The sequence below is a fragment of the Eubalaena glacialis genome, chromosome 13 (genome assembly GCF_028564815.1).
Source record: "Eubalaena glacialis isolate mEubGla1 chromosome 13, mEubGla1.1.hap2.+ XY, whole genome shotgun sequence".
NCBI classification, from domain to species: domain Eukaryota; kingdom Metazoa; phylum Chordata; class Mammalia; order Artiodactyla; family Balaenidae; genus Eubalaena; species Eubalaena glacialis.
This window is the reverse complement of record NC_083728.1, coordinates 48,039,829-48,063,516: the sequence shown is the minus strand read 5'-3', so window position 1 is coordinate 48,063,516 and position 23,688 is coordinate 48,039,829. Positions and strand designations below refer to the sequence as shown.

The 23,688-nt window shown below is 37.4% G+C and overlaps 1 protein-coding gene across 8 annotated transcripts in view; it reads right to left on the bottom strand.

Annotated features, from left to right (window-relative positions):
- Positions 1–23,688, bottom strand: part of MACROD2 (mono-ADP ribosylhydrolase 2) — a 2,017,409-nt gene that overhangs the window by 823,363 nt on the left and 1,170,358 nt on the right. For all 8 annotated transcript variants that reach the window (XM_061208464.1, XM_061208463.1, XM_061208466.1 and 5 more), the window contains one exon: positions 9,536–9,657. In XM_061208464.1, the coding sequence (XP_061064447.1) occupies positions 9,536–9,657 (122 nt within the window). The remainder of the gene's footprint in view (positions 1–9,535; positions 9,658–23,688) is intronic.

Sequence of the window (23,688 nt, the reverse complement as noted above, 5' to 3'; positions counted from 1 at the left end):
AATGGTTCTCAATTCAATCAGACCCAACATGCCCTTTTTATATTAAGTATTCTGTAAAGCCCTCTTGACTCTGCTGAGGTGACATCTACAAGTAGTATAACTCACCCACATGCAGGAGGCAGAGGGTATCAGTGCCCCACTCATATCTTCCAAGAATTCATCGTCCCAGTACATGCCCACCCACAGCATCCTCCAGCAAACACCCTTCCTGTGACTCTGCCTCAGGGCTTTCTCTCAGTTTGGTCAAGAAGCGTGCAAGAAGTGAGGGGGGAGTTAATGTCCCAGGAGCACTCCTCAGCCAACCAGAGGTGGAAGTGGAAGATAAATAGCCCAGTTCTCCTCATCCCTCAGATGGGACAACTCCTAGGCATGTTCTACTGGGTCTCCTGGAGCCCCCCAGCAGGAAGGAACCTCAGCTGCGCACAGAGGAAACTTGCTTGAACATGTGACTTTTGGTTGCCTTCCCTTCGCTTTCTCATTTCCTACTCTCTGCCAGTTCTTCCTGTTTTTCTCCTAAATGAAGTATTTGTACACAAATCTTTCTCTCAGGGTCTGCTTCCGGGGGGGAACCCGGATCAAGAAAATACATCAATTTTCAAAATCAACATAATGCCATGAGTGTAATATGAAAGAGATATAAAAGGAAAGCGACATAGTAAAATTCAGTTTTTCAACGTGTAAAGGCTCAGGTATGATTAGGTGTGCCTAATGCCACACATAATGAATAAAGTAGCACATGATGAAGTAGTCAACTAGTTGCTTCCCTACCTGGAATCAGCCTCAAGAGAACATCTGCAAACGCAGAATCAAACAGGTGGGATGCATTGCCAATTACCGTAAATGGCACGGTCATCACGATTGGCTGATTTTCTCAGGCACTCTTGGAAAATTCTGAGCAAACTAAGTGCAAACTTCCCTTAACTTCCATGGTCGTTCAGGAATATATTCAGAGCAAAAAGACTGTTGTTATGTACACTATTGTTTATAAATAGGTTTTTACTTACATGACTGTCCGGCAAAACATTATCTCAACGTGTGCCTGGTCAGCCCAGACGTTGCAGCATCCTTGAACTTGCACCCCACAATTGTGATTGCCCAAAACTACCCTCACAAAATGCTCCCTACAAGGTAGTACTATTGAGAACCATTTAGACCAAAAAAAAAAAAGAGAGAGAGAGAGATGTAAAACAGCAGAGAAAAGGAAAAAGGAACAGCACAGTGGGTAAAGCCACTGGATTTAGACTTCTTCAGTTTAAATCTCACCTCCATTTTTTCTTAGAGGTGAGACCTTAGGCAATTTACTTATTGTCCTTGTGGCTCACATTCCCCATCTGTAAAGTGGAAGAAACCACAGTCTCAGGATTGCTCTGAGATTAAATGAGTGAAATACAGTGCCTGTCACAAAGTGAAAAATTACTAGCTATTCTTATTACTATATTTCATGGCTAAATGACTGATTTCTTCTAACTCAAATCCTCTCTCTGATGTGGCCATTGGAAGACACAAATTGTGCCATATGTGAAAATATGAGTTTAGAAGTATAAGTTTCCCAAGCATGATCTGTGAATTTACTATCATTCCATGCTTTCCTTCCTCCTCATCTCTTCTGTCCATCCTTGGTCACTTGTCATTCCCAGCAATAATAACCTGATGAGAGTATTATTACATATTTCGTACCCCTCTGCCCAATTAGGAGATCTCATAAAAGGTGAAGATAGGGAAGAAAGAGGAAGGAAAAGTATTCATTTAGCCTTTTCCCCCCTCCTTGGCAAAATCAAAGAAACACAGGGAGCTAGCTAGAGAATTTGAATAACAAACAAGGTGATGTATAGAAACACACTGCTGTAAACTGTAAAGTGAAGCACAAATGTAAAGATGCTTTCGTTCTTATTATTTATTAATAGTACCATTAGTCACACACCTGTGAGAACCCCAGCTAGGAAAGACACAGAGACTTAGCATCATCCTTTTCAAGTGAGAGAAATGAAAACCAAGACTAGATGTTGCCTACAAAAATGGGAAGAGAAGATCAAACTGATGGCTCTGCAGAAGAGGGTACTTGGAGATGAAGAGTGGGCTGGGAAAACTGTGATATCAAGTTAGTCGGAGGAGCAGAGGTAACAAATTAAAGGGTCAGCTTTTTAATGCTGCAGAAGTCTTCTTGTAGAAAGGACTGCATTGATTGATGAGGCCTGTAACGGAAACTCAGATAATGAAATAAAACCAGCATTTAAGAATTTCAGGCTGAGAACTCATTGCCATGGCAACCCTCTCAGAAGGGAACTTGTATAAGAAGATAAGATTCACTTGACTATGTCTTAAAATGAAAACCTACACTACAGTGAAACAATTAAATGCAGAATTCCAAAATTGCTTATTGCCACAGTGCCTAGAGGTACTGTAGGTCCAGCATCTCTTCCGTTGGAAAGTATTACTTCTCAGAACTTATGACTCATGGAGGGAACATCATCTAGCTTTGAGGCATCTCTATGGGCATTGGATGTTTCCTACCAGTGAAGATTTACAATTGTTTTCATTCCATAAATCATCTAGCATCACACTCATACGGAAACCACAGTGGTATACACCATTCAAACAAACAACTACCTTTTAGTCTGCGCACAATCACAGAAAACTACCAAATTCATGTATCAATTATTACTTATACTTCGTGGGAAAATCATTTTTTAACCTACGTAAAATCTGGTTTATATTCACATCTTAATCATTTTAATAAAAACATCTATTTTTTATTGCATGTTTTCACTCAAAGAATGTCAAACTGGGTACACTATATTTTGTCAGTTAAAAGGAGTTTTCTTGAATACCTAATATCACTGACAAACATGAATTTATGCCTTTTAACTGAGGCTGAGAGAAGAGATCACTTTGAACAGCATGGGTTAGGTTCCTAAAATTGAACCTGGTGATAAAAGAATTTGACATTGATAAATTTTAGATCATATTGTAAAAAAAAAAAAAAGAGAGAGAGAAATAGAGGTCAAGAATAACATAAAAATCCTTATAATATATTTCTATGTTCACTTAAACAAAAAACGATAAAAGCAGCATGACATATAAGATAATACCTATGCTATTTTAATAACTCTACATCAGCATCTACTGATAATGGATACAGTATTATTAACCTCTATTTACCAGCCCTTTCTCCATAGAAATTTTTCCTTCCTGCCTTCAACCCTACCTCTGCCCCTGAGGTTTCACCAATATAAACAATTTACATTTGCATATTTTAGCTAATATACATTCAAAAGGATATTCTGTATATGTTCAGTCCTCCTCCAGTGCCACAACACCCTTTTCATTTTCTCAGGACATAACATTGTCGTAGAAATCAAAATCATTCAGTTGCTTGACTTCATGAGCAACTGATTATTCATTTCTCAAGTTACATGCATTAGAATACTGTGGTTCTAAGATCTGGATCTATTTTTTGACATCTACCTTTATTTTTTCCAAGGTTTTACTGAGAAAATCTGCACCCTCCTTGACTTTTCTTTCATTTTTTTTCCTATGCCCATTTCCAGTTCATTCTATTTCTAATTATCCCCTACATGGTGACTTACGCTTTTTGCTTATACTGGAATCAACATTCTCAAGGTTGTCAAGAATGTATACCAAAGTAAATTTGTGTATATTGAATTTTGCCCAAGGGGAACTCATGGTTGTAGGAAAATAACTGAATCAATGTTTGAAGTAAGTTGGACGGAATAAGGCACTTGCACAAACCACATCTAGGACGCATGAAAGACTGGTCAGATTTTTCACCTGAAACTCTCTATGGTAAGATTGCATGATTAAAACCCTAAATTTAAACATCCTTGGTATTAATAAAGCTGTGCTAATTAATAATTCATAGAAGAGAGCTGCCACTGTAAAATGAACCATTAGATTTATTGATTAATTTATTTTTATTCTTTTACAACCTAAAGCAAACATGCGAGTACATATTGAAAAAAGTTACCAAAGAGAATGGATAAAGGAGAAAAATTTAAGGAAATTTTCTCTTCTAAATTAATAAAAGGAATATTATTTTTTTCATAGCAAAATATTGTATCCACAAATGTCACATCTAGTAACCAAATAACTACCTTATTTCTAGATAATTATGTGACTCACTTTTCCTTCTTCTCTATTTAAAAAGTATCTCCTTTTAGCACAACTGGAAGGTCAGTGAAATTTCTTTGTACTCCACTTTGTTTCCTGTTTCTCCCAACCTCCCTTCCAATTCTCCCTCAGGCTGAGGTGCTTGGTACTTTTATTATCCTCTAATTTATCCTGCCAAAGTGAAAAGTAATTTGATAAATTTCTTCAAATTAAGGTATTAGGAAATTAATCATCTGCTGATCTCCTGAGTATTTGCATTTTAAAGGAAAATTGCAGAGAAAGAACAACTCCTGACCATCATAAATTACTCATTAATTACAGAATTTCAGGCTTCCATGGGCAGATATTTAGAAGTGATGAGAGTACTCTCAAATCATACAATGGACACGACGATCTGGTCTATTTATTTGTCTGGATGGTCAGGAGATTGAGACAAATTATATACTTGAAGGTAAACATTCTATCCTCTAGGTCTTAGGAGATATCTAAAAATGTCTTGGAACACAGTAGGTCTTATTATTGATTAAATAAATATATAATCATATTATTTGGTTTACCGCCAGCAAAATTTTGAAGAATATATTCCTTCAGAGAAATTAGAGTAAAGCAGACATCTCTGACCCCTCTGCTGTGATACCAAAGCCTTTGGCTTCATTTTGGCAGAAAAGTGGTACCATCAAATATTTCACTTATTCACAGACATTTCCCTGGCCCACTTGCAGGTAGGCAGGACTATGTGAATAGTTCTGGGCAATTAAATGGAAGCGGAAATTATGTGTTGTCACTTCTAATCTGAGACAGTAAAAGGTTTATGCATGATTTTGCAAAGTTCCATGGCTGAGGAGGTTGTCAGCTCCAAATAGCAGAGCCCAGAGACAATGCGATGCCTATAAGCCAGGGTCTCTGAATGTAGGCCACTAAGATTTTGAGGTTATTTGTAGGTGTAGCACAGCCTAGCTGATCCAGACCAGTAGAGTAATACATTCCCTTTATGGCATTTACCACACTGCCTTACAGCCACTTCGTTACACATCTGCTACCCCATCTTAGCTAGTTACTCCTTATTTATTTTTGTAGCTTTATTGTAAAACAACAGATAGTGGAAGAAACCATGATAACGTAAGAGTATTTTTTTAAGTTAAAAATTAGACTACAAATTTAAGACAGCTGCATGTGGTGACAAGATTAGTATAATTTAATTCAATTCAGTGCATCTACTGAGCAATAAAGGTTTGTGGCATGTTCTGTGCTGTATTGACACACATGAGTTGGTAATATTAACAATGATATTATTAATGATTATGAATAAGATGATATTAATCATTATTAGCAACATTAATAGTTTTAATTGCCTAAATAAACACAGTAGTATGAGATAATAGAAAATATATGTTGGTTTCTGTCCCTAGTTACTGGCACAGAGCTCCTGAAACCTTTATAATTTCTGAAGTGATAAGAACACTGGGAGCATCTTTTGTTTAGTATTTGTCTTTGATCCCATGCCTGACACAGGGCTCCTAAAACTCTTGTAAATTTCTAAGTGATAAGAGCACTAGAAGAATCTTTTGTCCTAATGAATTGACTCTGAGTGGGCTTCTGGATGACTTGAGACATGATTAGAAGCTTGGAATTTTCATTCCCATCCCTCATCCTCCAGACAAGGGAGAGGGGCTGGAAATGGAGTTAATGATTGATCATGCCTATGTGAGTAAGTCTCCGTAATACCCCAATAGTTTGGCGTTTGGAGAGCTTCCAGTGGGTGCACACATGCACACCAGGAGGATAAAAACCCACCCCAACTCCACGGGGACAGAAGCTCCTGTGCTCCGGACCCACCCAGACCTCGTCCTATGTATCCCTTCATCTGGCTGTTCATCTGAATCCTTTATCACATCCTTTGATAAACTGGTAAATGTATGTAAGTGTTTCCCTGAGTTCTGTGACCTGCTCTAGCAAATTAATTGAACCCAAGCAGAGGGTCATTGGACCTTCCAATCTATAGCTAGTAGGTCAGAAGCATAGGTGACAACCTGAGCTTGCAACTGGCATCTTAATGGTGTGAAGGGTGGGGGAGGGGTGGCAGTCTTGTGGCACTGAGCCCTGAATCTATGGGGTCTGACACTATCTCCAGGTACACAGTGTCAGAACCGAGTTAAATTATAGGACACCTAGGTGGGGTTGCAGAGAGTTGCTTAGTGTGGGAAAAACCTCCACACATTTGGTGACCAGAAATGTCATGAGTGAACCATTCTGTGTGAGTAGTAAAGGAGACTAACAGGGAAGGAACACACATTAGGGAAGAATGAGATTTTTCCCTACATAGGAGGAAGAAAAAATTGAGATTTTCCTTTACAAATATACTAACTGGGTACTTCATGATAATTTATTTCTGTATAAAAACATCAAGAAATGATATGATAATGTCTAGAGGTCTGGGTTTCAGAATATCAAAGCAAGAATGATCTCAATCTCCTAAATTTGCCAAATCATAAAGTGTGAAAATATCTTACACTTGAAGTAATATTATCAAATACTTTTATAGAGAATACAGTTTCCAGTTATTTTACATCCATTATTTCAACTGATCCCCATAATAGCCTCATGATTTAGACAGTAATAATTTACTGATTCTTTGTATATGGAAACTGGGGCTACAAAATACTGACATGACTTTTCCATGGTCACACTAAGCTGATCTGATAAAAGGGTTTATGAGAAATTTTCTTTGACATGCATATAAATGAGCTCAAGTTAACTTTATTTTCCATCTTACTAACCAGGATTTTGATATCAGACATCTCTCCCCATCTATAGTAATGTCTATAAAGTGGAAGTCTGTACAATAAAAGATGTATCCAGTCATGATAACATTTCTAAGAATTTTCCATTTCCCCCCATATGACAAGGATTTGATGACATTAGCATCATTATTTTTTTTTAATGTTGGTCAAGAACATGACATTCCATATAAAGTAGAAAGCCCCATTTCCTCCTGCAAGAAATGAAAGAAAGGCAGCCACCATGGGGAACAGTATGAAGGTTCCTTTAAAAATAGAGTTACCATATGATCCAGCAATCCCACTCCTGGACATATAGCTGTAGAAAACTATAATTTGAAAATATACACACACCGCAGTGTTCATAGCAGCACTATTTACAATAGCCAAGACATGGAAGCAACCTAAATGTCCATCAACAGATGAATGGATAAAGAAGATGTGGTACATATACAAAATGGAAAGCCATAAAAAGAATGAAACAATGCCATTTGCAGCAACATGGATGGACCTAGAGATTATCATAGTAAGCGAAGTAAGTCAGATAGAGAAAGACAAATACCATATGATATCACTTACGTGTGGAGCATAAAAAAATGATACAAATGAACTTATTTATAAAACAGAAACAGACTCACAGACACAGAAAACAAACTTATGGTTACCAAAGGGGCGGGATAAATTAGGAGCTTGGGATTAGCAGATATACACCACTGTATATAAACAAGATAAACAACAAGGTCCTACTGTATAGCACAGGGAACTATATTCAATACAACATTGTAAATCAATATTGTTCAATAAAAAAAAAAAGAAAAGAAACAAAGAAGCAAGGAAGGCAGATTTTTTTTTAAGAATATGAGACCAGATATTCGATGGCAACTCCAGTCAACCACGTAAGAACGTGGTGATTAATTTAGCTGGACATTTTCCTTCATATTTTGCAGATATTTTCCATCTCCATTTTTATTTACTAATATTGCAATGACTTCAGTTTAGTGCCACCACATGCAAATTTTATCCAAGTAACATGTAATTAACCCCTCAAAATCATCATCAAACATGGTAACATAGAATAGACCTAATTCCAATCTCAGGATGACTAGAGTATCACATTGTAGGGCATCTGATAAAAGTAAATTTAACTTAGTCGATAATTCTTCCACTTTTTACCTCATGGTGGCAAGTACAGTAACAGCAGATGTGATTATTTTAAGGTCATCATAGTTAGGGATGTTTATTTTTTCTGTTAAAAGGATGGGTGATGTTTTTACACTGTTTCTAATGGGCTAGTCTCTTCTTACTTTTTATAGACTTCAAGAAAATCATTAGAGATGCCAGTGAATTTGTTAGCAAATTCTCTTCAGGTCTCAAGGTCCATATTTCCCAAGTTGGAAACTTCTATACATATCCATTTTTCTTAGCACTTCAGCCCCATTTGCCTCTTTTAATCAATAAGCTATATTGACAAAATTTTAATATTCCCAGAATGTGCACACCTGTTTTGATTTTTCTTATTTTCCTTTAGAGAACAAAATGTGTCAACTGGTTTAGTAGCTTACTTTGCTCCCTCTTTGAACTTCAGCTTTCTCCTCTAAGACAAAATAGTGTCTAACTTATTGATTCATTTGCAAAGAGAAATTTTTTAAAAATCAAAGAGTGAAACGAAATATCTAGCTCTGTTAACAAGTAGGCAAAGATGTAAAAGGCAGTATAATTGGCTTGAAAAACAGTTGTCTTATTTTAAGCAAACTCACATTGGAAAAGGCACTTCATAATTATAATCATGCATGAAAAGTACAGCAACCATCCAGGGTTATCTAAATGTGTCTGACTCTCAATGCTCCTTCATGCAAATAATAAAACCACCACTTCTGTGAACTCGCAAGCAATGCTGATCCATTCAGCGTGCTAAGAAGTCAAGTGTTTAACTATCTTCCTGTTCCATGATTTCAGCAAGGTTAACATCTATCTGAAAACCCCAAGGGATTCTGCCCAAATTAACTTACGATTACGTATTTACACTCTCATTTTTCTCATAGTTTTATTTTACTGGTGTAATTGAGATGTAATAAATGTAGGGCATGTTGCAAAAGAAAAGCAGGTGAATAAATACCTCCAAATCCAGCTAGAGGAGACCCCCTTTCATCTCAGCCTACTGCTAAGGAAATAGATTAGATCCACATTTTCTGAACTCTCCCATCTAAATTGATAAAACTAAGAAGGGATGTGGCATACCCAACTACAGAGTATTAATTTAGGAAGACCAAAATCAATCTAAAAGAATAACATCTTTCAAGTTAAAACACATACACACACACACACACACACACACACACTCACAAACATTTCCTTCAAAAGATAATGGCAACAGGGAGAAAATAAATTAGATGTGATGGTTCCAGTTCTGGGACTCTATACTTTTAAATTCTAAAACAATTAGGCAAATATTTAGGGCATACAAACGAGTGGAGTCACGATAACCGATAGACTACATCATGTACTAAGGTTGTTAAACTTAGCTTTTAGAATTATAGAAATGATATTCTACCCTCATTTTGGACAAGATTGATTTTCCAGCATACAAAGGCTGAAAAAGAATAAGAAATAAGAAGCACAAAAGTACTTACAACTGATCGGATGTTATTTTCTTTCACCAGTTTCAGAGATGATTTATAGCAATTTGCAAGGTCTTCCTTGTGGGAACCATTAATATGGCCTCTGGCTATTGGTCCTACGGTATGGATGACATCTGTAAATGCAAAAGGAAGGAAAAATAGGATAAGCAAGATATTTTTCACTTTTCACATAATTGGTGCTTTATTTATTTTAGGTATTTGTGTTGGAGCTTGGAGACAAGCAAGCTAAGAAATACTGATGATGCCAATGCTTCTCTGGTAAAAGATTTTACATAGCACAGCTTTTTAAAGTAGGCAATTTTCCAGGAAGGTGATAATTGTGAAAAGGAATCCCCTACCAGTAAATTGTTCCATCGCTACTGGTCAGATCCAAGCATAACAGATTATAATATAAGGTGTGAATAACTGGCACGCTGGCAGAAGACAAATCCTCAGTGGGAAATAAACTGAGAAACAGTTGCCTACAAAATGAACATGCTGAATTGACGTGGGAAGGAAGTACCAATGTTACACATCACTTTACTTGTAAATAAGACAATAGTATCAGGCATTGTACACAATAAAGAAGGGCAGGGCTTCCCTGGTGGCGCAGTGGTTAAGAATCTGCCTGCCATTGCAGGGGACATGGGTTCGAGCCCTGGTCTGGGAAGATCCCACATGCCGCGGAGCAGCTGGGCCCGTGAGCCACAATTACTGAGCCTGCGCGTCTGGAGCCTGTGCTCCGCAACGAGAGAGGCCGCGATAGTGAGAGGCCCGCGCACCGCGATGAAGAGTGGCCCCCACTTGCCACAACTGGAGAAAGCCCTCGCACAGAAACGAAGACCCAACACAGCCAAAAATAAATAAATAAATAAAATTTAAAAAAAAAAAAAAAAGAAGGGCAAATTTCTGGAAATATGTCAGAAGAATTTATAATAATCAGTAATAACACTAAAAGGGTTATTTTTTTATTAATTAATTAATTTATTATTTATGGCTGTGTTGGGTCTTTGTTTCTGTGTGAGGGCTTTCTCTAGTTGTGGCAAGTGGGGGCCACTCTTCATCGCGGTGCACGGGCCTCTCACTATCGCGGCCTCTCTTGTTGGGAGCACAGGCTCCAGACGCGCAGGCTCAGCAATTGTGGCTCACGGGCTTAGTTGCTCTTTGGCATGTGGGATCTTCCCAGACCAGGGCTCGAACCCGTGTCTCCTTCATTGGCAGGCAAATTCTCAACCACTGCGCCACCAGGGAAGCCCAAAAGGGTTATTTTTTAATTTATTTATTTTTTAATACAGCAGGTTCTTATTAGTAATCTATTTTACACATATTAGTGTATATATGTCAATCCCAATCTCCCAGTTCATCACACCACCCCAGCCCCCCACTTTCCCACCTTGGTGTCCATACGTTTGTTCTCTACATCTGTGTCTCTACTTCTGCCTTACAAACCGGTTCATCTGTACCATTTTTCTAGATTCCACATATATGCGTTATAAAAGGAATAATTTTTAAGCATCCCTACCAATTGACAATGCAGTCTACTGATCCTCACACACATGAGGTATGCTGGGGATAATGGTTCCTAATAATTACTTAACTTCTATTTTTCACTATATTAAAACTTTCAAAAATCAATCTGTACTTTTCATCCTCTATTTATATTTAAAACACAACATTAAAATTTTTGTTTTGGCATATAAAACCAGCCATTGTGGTATACATAAACATTTAAGTTTAGGAACTTAATTAAATAGAACTGTCCTCATTTTAAGTCAATAAAGGTTGTAAGAAATAAACCAAATTTTTTTTTTAAATTTATTTATTTATTTTTATTTTTGGCTGTGTTGGGTCTTCGTCTCTGTGTGAGGTCTTTCTCTAGTTGCGGAGAGCGGGGGCCACTCTTCATCGCGGTGCGCGGGCCTCTCACTATCGCGGCCTCTCTTGTTGCGGAGCACAGGCTCCAGACACGCAGGCTCAGTAGTTGTGGCTCACAGGCCTAGTTGCTCCGCGGCATGTGGGATCTTCCCAGACCAGGGCTCGAACCCGTGTCCCCTGCATTGGGAGGCGGATTCTCAACCACTGTGCCACCAGGGAAGCCCATAAACCAAATTTTAATCCAAATTACTTGAAAATGCCTTGTAACTCCTGCTTCTCAGTCTTATCTGTTAATCTGGATTATAAACTCACTTAAATGATGTGAGTAACAATAACTAATCAACTTTGATCAAAAAAGAAATTCGGTCATTAGAATATTATAATGAAAATAAATGACTTGCTTTGGCTAATCAGTACCACTTAATTTCAAAAACAGTAACAAGAGAATAAGAATGTTTTACCAAAATGCGACCATGGAATAGTTTTAAATTGTATATGAAATTTAAATAGCAGAAAATAAATTACTAAGAGAAAGATCTTTGTTAATTGTCTGCTAAACGTCCAGAGTATTATTTAATGTTGAGAAAATCCCCAAATGTTGATTTCAACTTTTAACGACTTTAAGCAGTATTTAAACCCTTGTCAGATAATGTTGAAGATGATATCTTGTGATCAAGATAGGCAGAAACCTCATTAGTGAGTTTATGCAGATGTTATTTCACAGACAAACCTGGCTTTAAAGTGAGAACCGCTAGGACATATTAATAGAATGAGAAGATAAAGGGAGATTAGGTTGTATTTAGCAAAAAACAAAACAAAACAAAACCGCACAGACACACACACACACACACACACACACACACACACACACACTAATATTTCTTTTGTAATAACAAATAAGAATTGCAACAGGATTTCCCAAAGCAGGTTCAGTAAGATATGGGTTTAAAGGTCAATTAAACTTGGGGATCACCAGGTGAGATTAAGTCAATCAGTTACCTTAGTGTAGGGCTCCTCTGGACACTTAAGATGCTACAATGAATCGTGAGTCTCCACAAGGGAGGGGGGTGATGAACACAGAATGCTCTGTTTCCAAAATACATTTGACTAAACCTAAGGTTTGCAGAGTTCCTCATGGGCCTAAGTTTCCACAAATTAACCTGTGCCCTGTTATTCCAGGGCAATTTTGGCATACACACACCCCCACCCCTTGCCATTGTTGAAGGTGAAATCTATGTTTTTTGTTTTTTTTGTTTTATTTGTTTTCTTAAACCTCATTCCCATTGCCTCTGTCCATCAAATACCATAGAAAAGAGCAACAGGATATGACCTTGGTTTCCTTATTTTGCGGATGGAGAAGGTCAGGAATAAATGCCTCTTATCCAGGTCATAAAGATGTGTCTACTTTTGCCAAGTGAACACAGGGCTTAGGGGCATTAATGGGAAGAAAAGAGAGAGAGAGAGAAGTCCATAAGGGCAGGAAATAATGACATAATAAATAAATGTTTCCTTTGCTTTCTCCCTTAGCCATCTTTCTCCACAAAACTTACATGGAATTTTTGAAAAATTATTCCTTGCATTTCTTCAGTTCTCCATTTAATTTAACTATGAGGACAAACAGCCAATAAAAGAGCATCCTCAACATCAAAATACTGATCTCTGTTGGCTATGCTCTGTATTAAATTAACAGCATCCAAGATCAAGTGTTATTATCGACCAATATCACGACCTCTCAGATCCACAAACCTGGAGGTGAATCAACGTAAGGCTCGAAAGCAAATTTTCTTCATTATTTTAATTGTTTATAGTACTTATGGGTGACTCTTTCACACCAAGGAGTTCCTCCTTTTCCTGATATAAAATTCAGTCAGGAGGCCTGCCTTCTGATTCCAGCTCCAGCCCTGACTAGTGGAGTAACACCAGATGAAGCCATCCTTTCATTGGTCCCTGCCTTGGTTTCCATATCCACAAAATGAATCAGCTGCTTAGATGATCTCTGTGGTCTCTTCTGTGCTTGTGGCATCATTAACATTTAACCTTGTAATGGAGACAGATGGAGTACAGAATGATGTCTGGGCAGTTAAAAGGACTTTAAACACTGTTAAGTGGTTCTCAAGCTTTTTGGGTATAAGGATCCTCTTTTTCATATCAAAAGTCTTATGGTCTACCCCTTCACAGTAGTAGTTTCAAAATCCACTGATTGAGAACAAGTTAGAGAAAAACAGCTATTAAAACTTCAATGATGCTTTGTATTAATTTACATTTTATTAAACACAATACAATTTTCAGAGTGGACACATGCGTGTGAGATACATGAGATACATGCATTCAATTTATGGAATTATCTTGCACATGAATTTGTGGATTCCATGGTATAAATAAGATAATGTAAATAGTAGTGTTTCGTCTGATGCCTGGTACATGCAGACACTCAAGAAATGCTAATTATCAGCAGCAGCGGCATCCCAGGCATCCTGAACACACAGGCAGGAATGGCAGTTACCATCTTTCCTCTGGTGTGGAAAGAGCACTAGACTGTAAGCCCTAAGATCTGATTATAATTGTCAGAAGTCCCAGATCTGTCACTAACCAGCTGTTGACCTTGGGCAAGTCATTCTTCTCTTTGGGCTTTGGTCTTAAAACCTAAAAGAAGGAGTTGAATAAGATGGCCTCTAAGATTCTTTGCAGCTCTCAAATGCAATCCCTCTTCTACATGTCTATCAAGAATTAAGCTATAGGTTCTGAGTAGTCTAATTCACTATTTTCCAGACAAATGAACATCAGTCATGGTTCAATTTTCTCCAACATGCTTATACAATGAAATGCAAACTGGCACCATTCCCAGAGAGAGTGGTTTAACCATATCTTTCCAAATTACAAATGTAGACTCCTTTTGGTATAATAATTCTATTTCTAGGAATGTATTCTGTGGATGATATGCTTGGAGACAACTTAAATGTCCATCAATAGGGGACTAGCGAAATAATTGTACATTTATACAATGAAACATTTTGTTTCTGTAAAAAGGACAATGAAGGTATTTATGTATGAATATGGAAAGATATTCAGGATATATTACTATGGAAGAAAAAGAAAGAAACAAAGAAATAGAGAGAGAGAAAGAGAGAGAAGGAAGGAAGGAAGGAGGGAAGGAAAGGAGGGAGGGAGGGAAGAAGGAAGGAAGAAAGGAAGGAAGGGAGGGAGGAAGGAAGGGAGGGAGGGAAGGAGGGGGGGAGGGAAGGAGAGAGGGAAGAAAAGAGATGCAGAAATGTTAAGCATGGTACCATTAGTGTAAAAATACCTCCACAGGTGTAGAAAAGAATGCATATTTGTTTTAGTTAATATATGCATAAAATATCTCTGGGAGGATAAACAAGTAATTAACAGCAGTGGTTAACCTATGAAAACTACAAGGATAGGGCCAAATATGGGAAGAAGACTTTTCACTGTTTACTAATATTTTTGATGTTCAAATTATGTGAATGTGTTACCTATACAAAAATTAAATTAAGTATTAAAACAAAGATCGTATGGTTAAACCAAGTTCCTGAATTCCATCTACCATATTCCTACAACATATAAAGACAGTTAATGTGCTTTCTAAAGATGATCTTATATCACTATAAATAAGAAAATACACTTAAAAATATTTACATAATTTCAAGGGATTTAAAATAATAACTCCACTAGGTATATTTTTCTTTTATTTTGCTACTCTCAATAATCTCTTTATATAAAACAATTATTTTCAGATAAAAGTAGGGTTTAAATGGTAGGAAAAATGGCATTTTTTACCTATATGGCTTATATCTATATTTAAAGTTTTACTAAAATTTTAATATGCAAACTGAGTCCTAGATACCTTACAGTGAAAATGTAGGACAGGAACATATTTCTCAGGTATCTCAGTTACCAAAGAATTTTGTATAATGGTCAAGAATTTTTAGAGATGAAAAGGACAGTAGAGAAAATTTAATCTATTTTCCCTTGCTCAGTGGATCCATAGGAGAAAGAATTATGCCCAAAGTCACAGATCAATGTGGGGAGACACACTATCACAGAGACAATATGATTATGAATAAACTTTTCCCAGTGTGGCTACTTATTGAAGGAAATGGCATACATTTGTATATATAAAGTTTGTCATGCTTATCATGAATTCCATTACTTTAGCCTCATACTTTGTATACATGCAAATTCTGATTGGCTATTGCTGTGCAAGAAATTACCCCAAAACATGATAACTTAAGACAACAACAACGCTTTATTATTTTTTATGGCTTTTCTGGATCAACAGTTCTGAAATGGCTCAACTAGGGGGTCTGGCATGGAGCCTCTCATATGGTTGTAGTTGGGTAGTGGCTGGCAGTGGAATAGTGTGGGTTCCAGCAGCTAAGGGCCGGCTGGCCAGACATCCCTCCCTCTTCCTGTGGTCTCAGGGACTTTCCATGGGGGCCAGTTTGGGTTTCCTTATGGAAGCCTCAGAACAGTCAGCTTGCTCACATGACAGCTCAGGGCTCCAAGACCAAGTGCGCCAGAGGTGGAAGCTGTGTTATCCTTTCTATCCCAGACTTGGGAGTGACACAGTGTTACCACCACTGTACTCTGATTGGTTGCAACTGTCACAAAATTCCACCCATTTCAAGTGGAATCATACAGACTTCACCTCTTGATGGGAGAAGTAGCAAAGCATCTGTGGACATGTTTTAAAACAGGCACAATGAAGGATTCCCCAGACACCTGGGGCTTTTTGGGGGTTAGCATGTTTATCAAATACCAAGTGTTGTGGTAGATAAATAAGATATCATAGGAAAAACTGATACGATTATTTCCATGCAGTCATTCATGAAAACAGTATGGAGGTTCTTCAAAAAATTAAAAATAGAACTACCATATGATCCAACAATTACACTTCTGGGTGTTTATTCAAAGGAAAGAAAAACATCTCAAATAGATATCTGCACTGCCATGTTCACTGCAGCATTATTTACAACAGCCAAGATATGGATATAACCTAAGTGTCCATTGATGGATGAATGGATAATAAAAATGGGTTTTATATATATAAACAGTGGAATATTATTCAGCCATAAAAGTGAAGGGAATTCTGCCACTTGTGATAATATGGATGGGACTTGAGGGCATTGTGCTAAGTGAAATAAGTCAGAGAGAGGAAGACAAACACTGTATGATCTCACTTACATGTAGAATCCAAAAAGAAAAAAAAAAAAAAACCCAGCAAACTCATAGATACAGAGAACAGATCGATGGTTGCCAGAGGCTGGGGGCAGGAGGGGATGCATGAATGGATGAAGGAGGTCAAAAGGTACAAACTTTCACTTATAAGATAAATAAGTCCTGGGAATATAATGCACTTTATGGTGACTATAGTTTCTAATACTATATTGTATATTTGAAAGTTGCTAAAAGAGTAGATCTTAAAAGTTCTCATCAGAAGAAAGAAATCTATTTCCAGTATGAAGTTCTCAGACCTATTATCTTAATAAGTCAACTGCTGATTTAATTTAAAAATCACAGCTAGAGAAAGACTGAATATGAAATTAATATGCTTATCAATTGTAAATAGAATCTAACTTGGAGATCACAGTACGCTTGTAGCTCCTAGACAGAACTGCCTGGCCCAGCACTAATTTTGTTGTTTCTTCTGTCTTAAAGTCTGGCAGGAACTTGTAGGCAAAGGAAAGGGCAGGGATGGCTGTTACAGAATCAGCATCGTATCTCACTGTGAGCAGTGAAAATCATGTTGTTTCCCTGAAATGTCCAGCTCCACATTCCAGAAAGGAAGAGCAGCCTTCATGCACTTGAAGCCCTTTCTTACACAACTGAGGAAAGCCAAGAAAACAGCAAAGCAGTCTATACATTTAATCAACATCTCAAATGCAAGCCCTGGAAGAGGTATGCAAAATGGGATGGCAGGTCGTTTCGTACTTTATCTGACTAACGTGTGGCAAGACAAATCGAGCCTGATTTTGTTCATCTATTTCTGAAATCAATCAGCCTATAAATCAGCTCTTTTGTTTTGAAGCTATAACCACCACCTTGTGCTCCCCCCCCACCTCGTTCTATCCTGGGAAATTAGTCTGAAGTCTATAGAAAAGGAGGGTAGGACGGAAGGTTGTCTTTGAAGGGGGTGCCGGAGGGAACATGCTTTCATTTCCAAATGTGTAAATTGAAAAATGTGCAATTGGAATGCCAAATAAATATTGAAAGCAGGAGAATCATTTACTAAGATTCGATCGGACTTCCGTGTGATAAAACAAATGCAGCAAAAACATTCTGCGAAAAAATATTAGCATAATGAATTTTAAAACAACTGAGGGAATACATATAGGTTGCTCTCATCGTTTTCCATCTGAGAAGCAACTGTGCTACATTCAAACTGTTAATGAAGAGTCAGACCAGGAGTAGAATCAATTACACGTTGCTTTCATTCACTCCACTCTTGTATTCATAAGCATAATCGGTCCATCTAACAGACTGCATAATGATGTTGTGCCCTGTCAATCATATTCAAATTGCATGAATTTTAAGGAGAAAAACCAATGCACAGAATTAAATTGATTTTCTTTTCTAGAGCTACAACCACAAAACCAAGCACTAAAAGTATTATTTGCAAATCTTATTCGCCAATTTATATGATAAGCACCACCAATCTGCAACCTGAAACAGAATACTTGAAGTTCGGGTAACGGGAAATTGAATTACCACCTGATAGCATTACAAAGTAAATGCTGTCTTTTTTCTCCATATAGGTCAATGTTTTCAGATACACATTTTCAGAGCTTGTTTTTATTATATTTCAAGAAACACTCAATTGTCCATAAGATGTTCCTTTTCAATCTACAGCAGACATCAGTTAGATTGTATTTCAGCTGCAGCATGTTTCTAAATTTGGGTTATTCTCTCATACATTTCTTCAGCTGCATGTTTGATTTCTTTCCATGTTCAGAAAGACTAGTCATACAGCTTTGTGCATGAGTTTGGAATAAACCAGCCCTTAACAATGTTATTTTCTAGTGCATTTTCCTTTGAGTCTGTGAGTTGAGCCTGTTTTGTTAGTTTTCCCTCCAGGGTTCTTGGTTATAAAGGGCTTCTAGTTCACCCTAGTTCACCTCTCTTAGCCTCCTTGGTGCTGTGGTTCCCTAAATAAAATGTCTACATCTATGTCTATGTCTAAGATTAAATACACAGTAGCTAAACACCATTTGCATTTTACAGCTGATAAAGGCACACTGAATGCACTGTCAAAGCTTGAAGGAGTACACCCAGCTCAGTTTGAGGTTTGAATCCCATTTTTACATTAAAATGTGACAGTTTTGCCACGTTTCGGGCATCTCGTGCTGACAATATGTTTCATGTTTCATTGACTTCAAAGTTGTGAAGTTTTAAGCTTAAGTTGTGAGGGTCAAGTTAAAGGTTTATTTTAGGTCAGTCCTATTGATGGGACTGTGTCCTATTTCAACTGGACACCTACACATAAGGGTCTGTTTGCAATAATATGGATTGAAATTTGTATAAAAGGGATATCCTGTGGTCAGCCATTTATAGAATCTTGGGGATTCCACAGGGTATTGGGGGCATCTGCATTACAATAGTGTTATTTCCAACAGAGAGGGGTCTCAGAGAGACTGTGGGAAGCTGAATTTTCTGCAAAATTCCAACATTTCACCATCATTTTAGAATGAACCAAAAGAGAACACATCCTAGAAGGAAGTGAGTCAAATACATGGCATTTTTAATACTTCAATAGCAGGGGTGAGAGGAGGTGGAGGTCCAGATAGACAATATGACTTTTTCAAGGAAAATAATAATAAGATCTTTGTTCTGGTTCAAGGGACGGATGGCAATTGGCAGCCTTTTCAGAGAGATGCAAAACCAGTACTTTATGAAGACACAAGGGGAAAGTAGGCTTTAAAAATTCTATGTAGTGAGTAAAAATAAATGAACGTCAGTCCCCTCCGCAGGGTAACTCTACAAATGTGCAATCTAGGCTGGGACTGAAGTGTGCAGAGGGGTCAGTGTGCTTGTTTGTCAACAACCTTCCTTTAGAGCTCCCTTGCCACCACAAGTATGGACTAGAAAAGCTTTTTTGCAATCATTCACTGTCATTAATTCTCTCCTTTTTTAAATAAATAAATGCACTAAGTGCCAGGTACATAAGGTAATTGCTCTGTTCACTCACACCAAACAGGTCTTGTGTTTTTTCTGACTACAGGCCTTTCCTAGTGTCAAGAGAGCCCCTCCATCCTTGCCTCTCAAAATCCTTCCCATCCCATGAAACTCAAAAAGAATTGACCTTCCTTGAAGATATGGTCCATGAACCCCACTACATGAATTAAACTGAACTCAATTCTCCTCTTCTGGTCTCCAATAACACTTTCGTTTGACCATTTACATGACTTTTAACATGAACATTTCTGTACACACAACTAAGAAGATTCCATCAGTCAGAGCTCTCCAATAACACAGCATTCTGCCTGAGGAGGCAGGGAATTTCCTGTCATCAGAGGCAATCAAATATGACTATGTATGCATCGAGATTCCTTCTAACTCTGTGATGTTATTCTGTGTTTCCTGTCTTCATGCAGAGGCTATGCTTCCACCGCAGAAAACATGACCAGTCTATGTCTGAGTCTCCTGCAAAGCCAAGAACTCTATGGGAACAATTGCCTAATAGATAATTAGTGAATCTGTGAGTGATTCAGTAAAAGTTGGCCTGATATAATCAATCTAATCAGAGATGATAAGCTGGATTAGAGAAAACAATGAGGTGTAATGGACAGACTAGACTGAGCAAGCAATGGAATGTAGTTTGACTGGTTCAGATCATTCAACATAAATTTTTATAGAACTAAGAATCTGTTTCTTCACAGAAAGACTCCGCAAAGCCTGATCAAAGATTTCCTAATAAATGCACTACAATTAAAAAAAAAAAAAAAAAACACACCCACACACACACAATTCTAATACCATCACACTTTTTAGTAAAAGCTATAAGATTCTTTCCCAAGACTTCCAACAGAAAAAAAAAAAAAAGTGTGCAGTGACTCCTTTGCCTTTTTCTGCAAGAGATAATTAAATGCATTTTAAAAATGTGTCACTTCCCTCATCTGCACATGGTTCATTTTAGAATAAATTGGCTTTGTTCTAGAGATTGGTTTTGGCTCTCAAATCACAAAATGGAAAATTGCAGATTCTCTACATGTCTTCTCAAAAAATTAATGGGATCACTTTTCGCGTTTCTTTAAAAAGTGACATTTGGGTATAATGAACCCACCTCTCCATCAAAATAAACCAGGTTTAATTTCTCCCTGAGACCAGTACATTCATAAGACACCACTGGACTACAGCTACTCCATCCATTTACACCTGTACTCTCTTTTGGGTTGCATTTTCATGGTATAAACATCCACACAAGGCTCTACACCTAATTTTCTAGAGGAACACTTGTATTTAGAAAAGACAGCTGAGAAGGACAGAACATTTTAAGAATTAGATTAACATTGATTCTAAAAGAGAGAATACATGGAAATTTCTATACTATGAAGTTGCATTTTTCATGAGTTCACGTATACAAATTCAACAATATGAACAAGGGGTTAGGAGGAGTGAGAATGACAAAATATTTAAATAATAAGGACTATTTCACTAAACATTTCCACAATGAGTGTTTGCTCTAGCATGAACATGAACTTACATTGCTGGACTCCAAGAGATCAGACTGCATTCCCACCTACCTCTAAGACATGATTGGCTCTTTGTGCAAAATAGAAGCTGTTTTCAAACTTTTTGGTTTTGGAACCTCTTCACACTCAAAAATAACTGAGGACCTGTGAGAGCTTTTGTTTTGGTGGGTCATATCTATCACACAAGAAAACAAAAGCACATATACAATTAACTATCAGGAAAATGATGCTATCACATGTCATGTAACCTCTGGAAAACTACACTGCACACTCAAGAGAGAAAGAAAGTGAAAAATGCAAATAATCTCTGAATATTATTATGAACATGGTACTGACCTCACAAATCCCCTGAAAGAGGTATCCCTAAATCACGCTTTGAGAATTGCTACACTAGAGCTTCTTTCTGTGCAGATCTAGTAACTAAAAATAAATATCCCCACTTCTAATGGAAAATTGGCACCATTAACTACTTCATCTGGTTCTCAGGTTTGAAGAAACAGTGATCTCTTTCAACTCTATAGGGAAAACCAGACGTACTGGTCTTGTTAAGAAATGGTATTTCTCTGTTTCAACTTTTGTATGAGTTAAGGGATTTTAAAAGAGTAATCTTAACTGAAAGCAATTTTTGTCTTTTGGATATAAAGATCCTCAATCTTTAGAACTTAATTTCTCCTTCCACTTCTGTGAGACAGCGATCAGATCATTTCTACTCGCCAACTGCTTGAGAATAGAGATGCTCTTCTTAAATAAGCAGTTTGCTTATTTAAGACTAGTCCAGATCTAGTAACTAAATATAAATATCCCCTAAATATAAATATCCAGTCCTAGTAACTAGGACTCAAGGAAGAAAGTCTAAGATGACTGCTACCAGATCAGTTGATTCTAGTAGAGAAGAAAATGGCGGGCACAGCTTGTTAAACAAGAATTCTACCAGACATCACAGGGTAAAGCAAAGACGGATCCTTCAGGATCATGCATTCCCAAGAGAAATCATGACAACGGTTTCCTTCCTTGTGCTTCCTTCTTCATAGAATGAGTTGGAAGCTACTAAAGGGAAGGATACCAGCTAACATTAAACTAGGTTGGCAGGAATGAGAAAGGACACAGATAATTCAAGAAACTTAAAGGTTCTGGCCAATTTTGATGATGGTTTCAAGGTGGGTGGGAGAAAAGAAAGGGAAGAGTCAAAATTCATCCAAAGTAACCCCACTCTGGGTGACTGAGGGGACGACAGAAATGGGGAAATCAGAATATATAGTAATTGAGGCCCAACTTATCGTAGTGCTTGTCAAGTCTTCTAAAAATCTATCCTTAACATAAAAATAAAATGCAGAAAGGGGACAAAAATAAGAGAAAAATTAGCAAGACAAACAAACAAAACTTGTACAGTTGAAGGTAACTAACTTTCCTGTATCAAGGTACTTTTTTTTTCCTTCTTCCTTGCCTATTTGGGTCTGACATAGAATCACTCAGGGGAAGACAAAATATCACTGAGCCTTTCAAACATGATTCATTATGAGGCTAAGATTCAAAGAGGTCAACATGTGCCTCTGCAAGATTATTTAGTGGAAACCATTAATGTAAAACCACTCAAAGAAAACCAAGAGATCTTTCCATAGTAATTCAGATGCTAACAATGGAATGTTTGCCTGGAAGCTTTGATAATTAAGCAATGAATACCAGATTTTAAAAGAAAGAAATACATGTAAATAAATAAATAACACCTGGTGATTGATTCTCTAGTAATATACTAACCTGTAGGCCAATGAATAAAAATTCCAATTTTTATTTGGAAATGGGGTCATGCTTGAGTGATATGATAATATGATGAGAGAAACAGGCAGAGTAAAAGAATGGGTAGTTTATTATGAGTAGGAAAATATTTTATATTATAGAGAAGTGTCTAAAGATGGTCACTAGAATGTGTAATTATAATCAGATAGAATGATATCAGGGGACTATTACTCAGCCATAAAAAGAAATGAAATTGAGTTATTTGTAGTGAGGTGGATGGACATAGAGTCTGTCATACAGAGTGAAGTAAGTCAGAAAGAGAAAAACAAATACTGTATGCTGACACATATATATGGAATCCAAAAAAAGAAAACAAATGGTTCTGAAGAACCTAAGGGGCAGGACAGGAATAAAGACACAAATGTAGAGAATGGACTTGAGGACACGGGGAGGGGGAAGAGTAAGCTGGGACGAAGTAAGAGAGTGGCATGGACAGATAAACACTACCAAATGTAAAATCGACAGCTAGTGGGAAGCAGCCACATAGCACAGGGAGATCAGCTCAGTGCTTTGTGACCACCTAGAGGGGTGGGATAGGGAGGGTGGGAGGGAGACGCAAGAGGGAGGAGATATGGGGATATATGCATATGTATAGCTGATTCACTTTGTCATAAAGCAGAAACTAACACACCATTGTAAAGCAATTATACTCCAATAAAGATGTTAAAAAAAAAAAAGAAAAAAAAAAAAAAGAATGATATCAGGAAAGAGCAAGAAAACAAGTCTTCACATCCCAATGGAAAATCCCACTCATGAACTGGGTAACTTGTGGGAAGTTTACCCACAAGT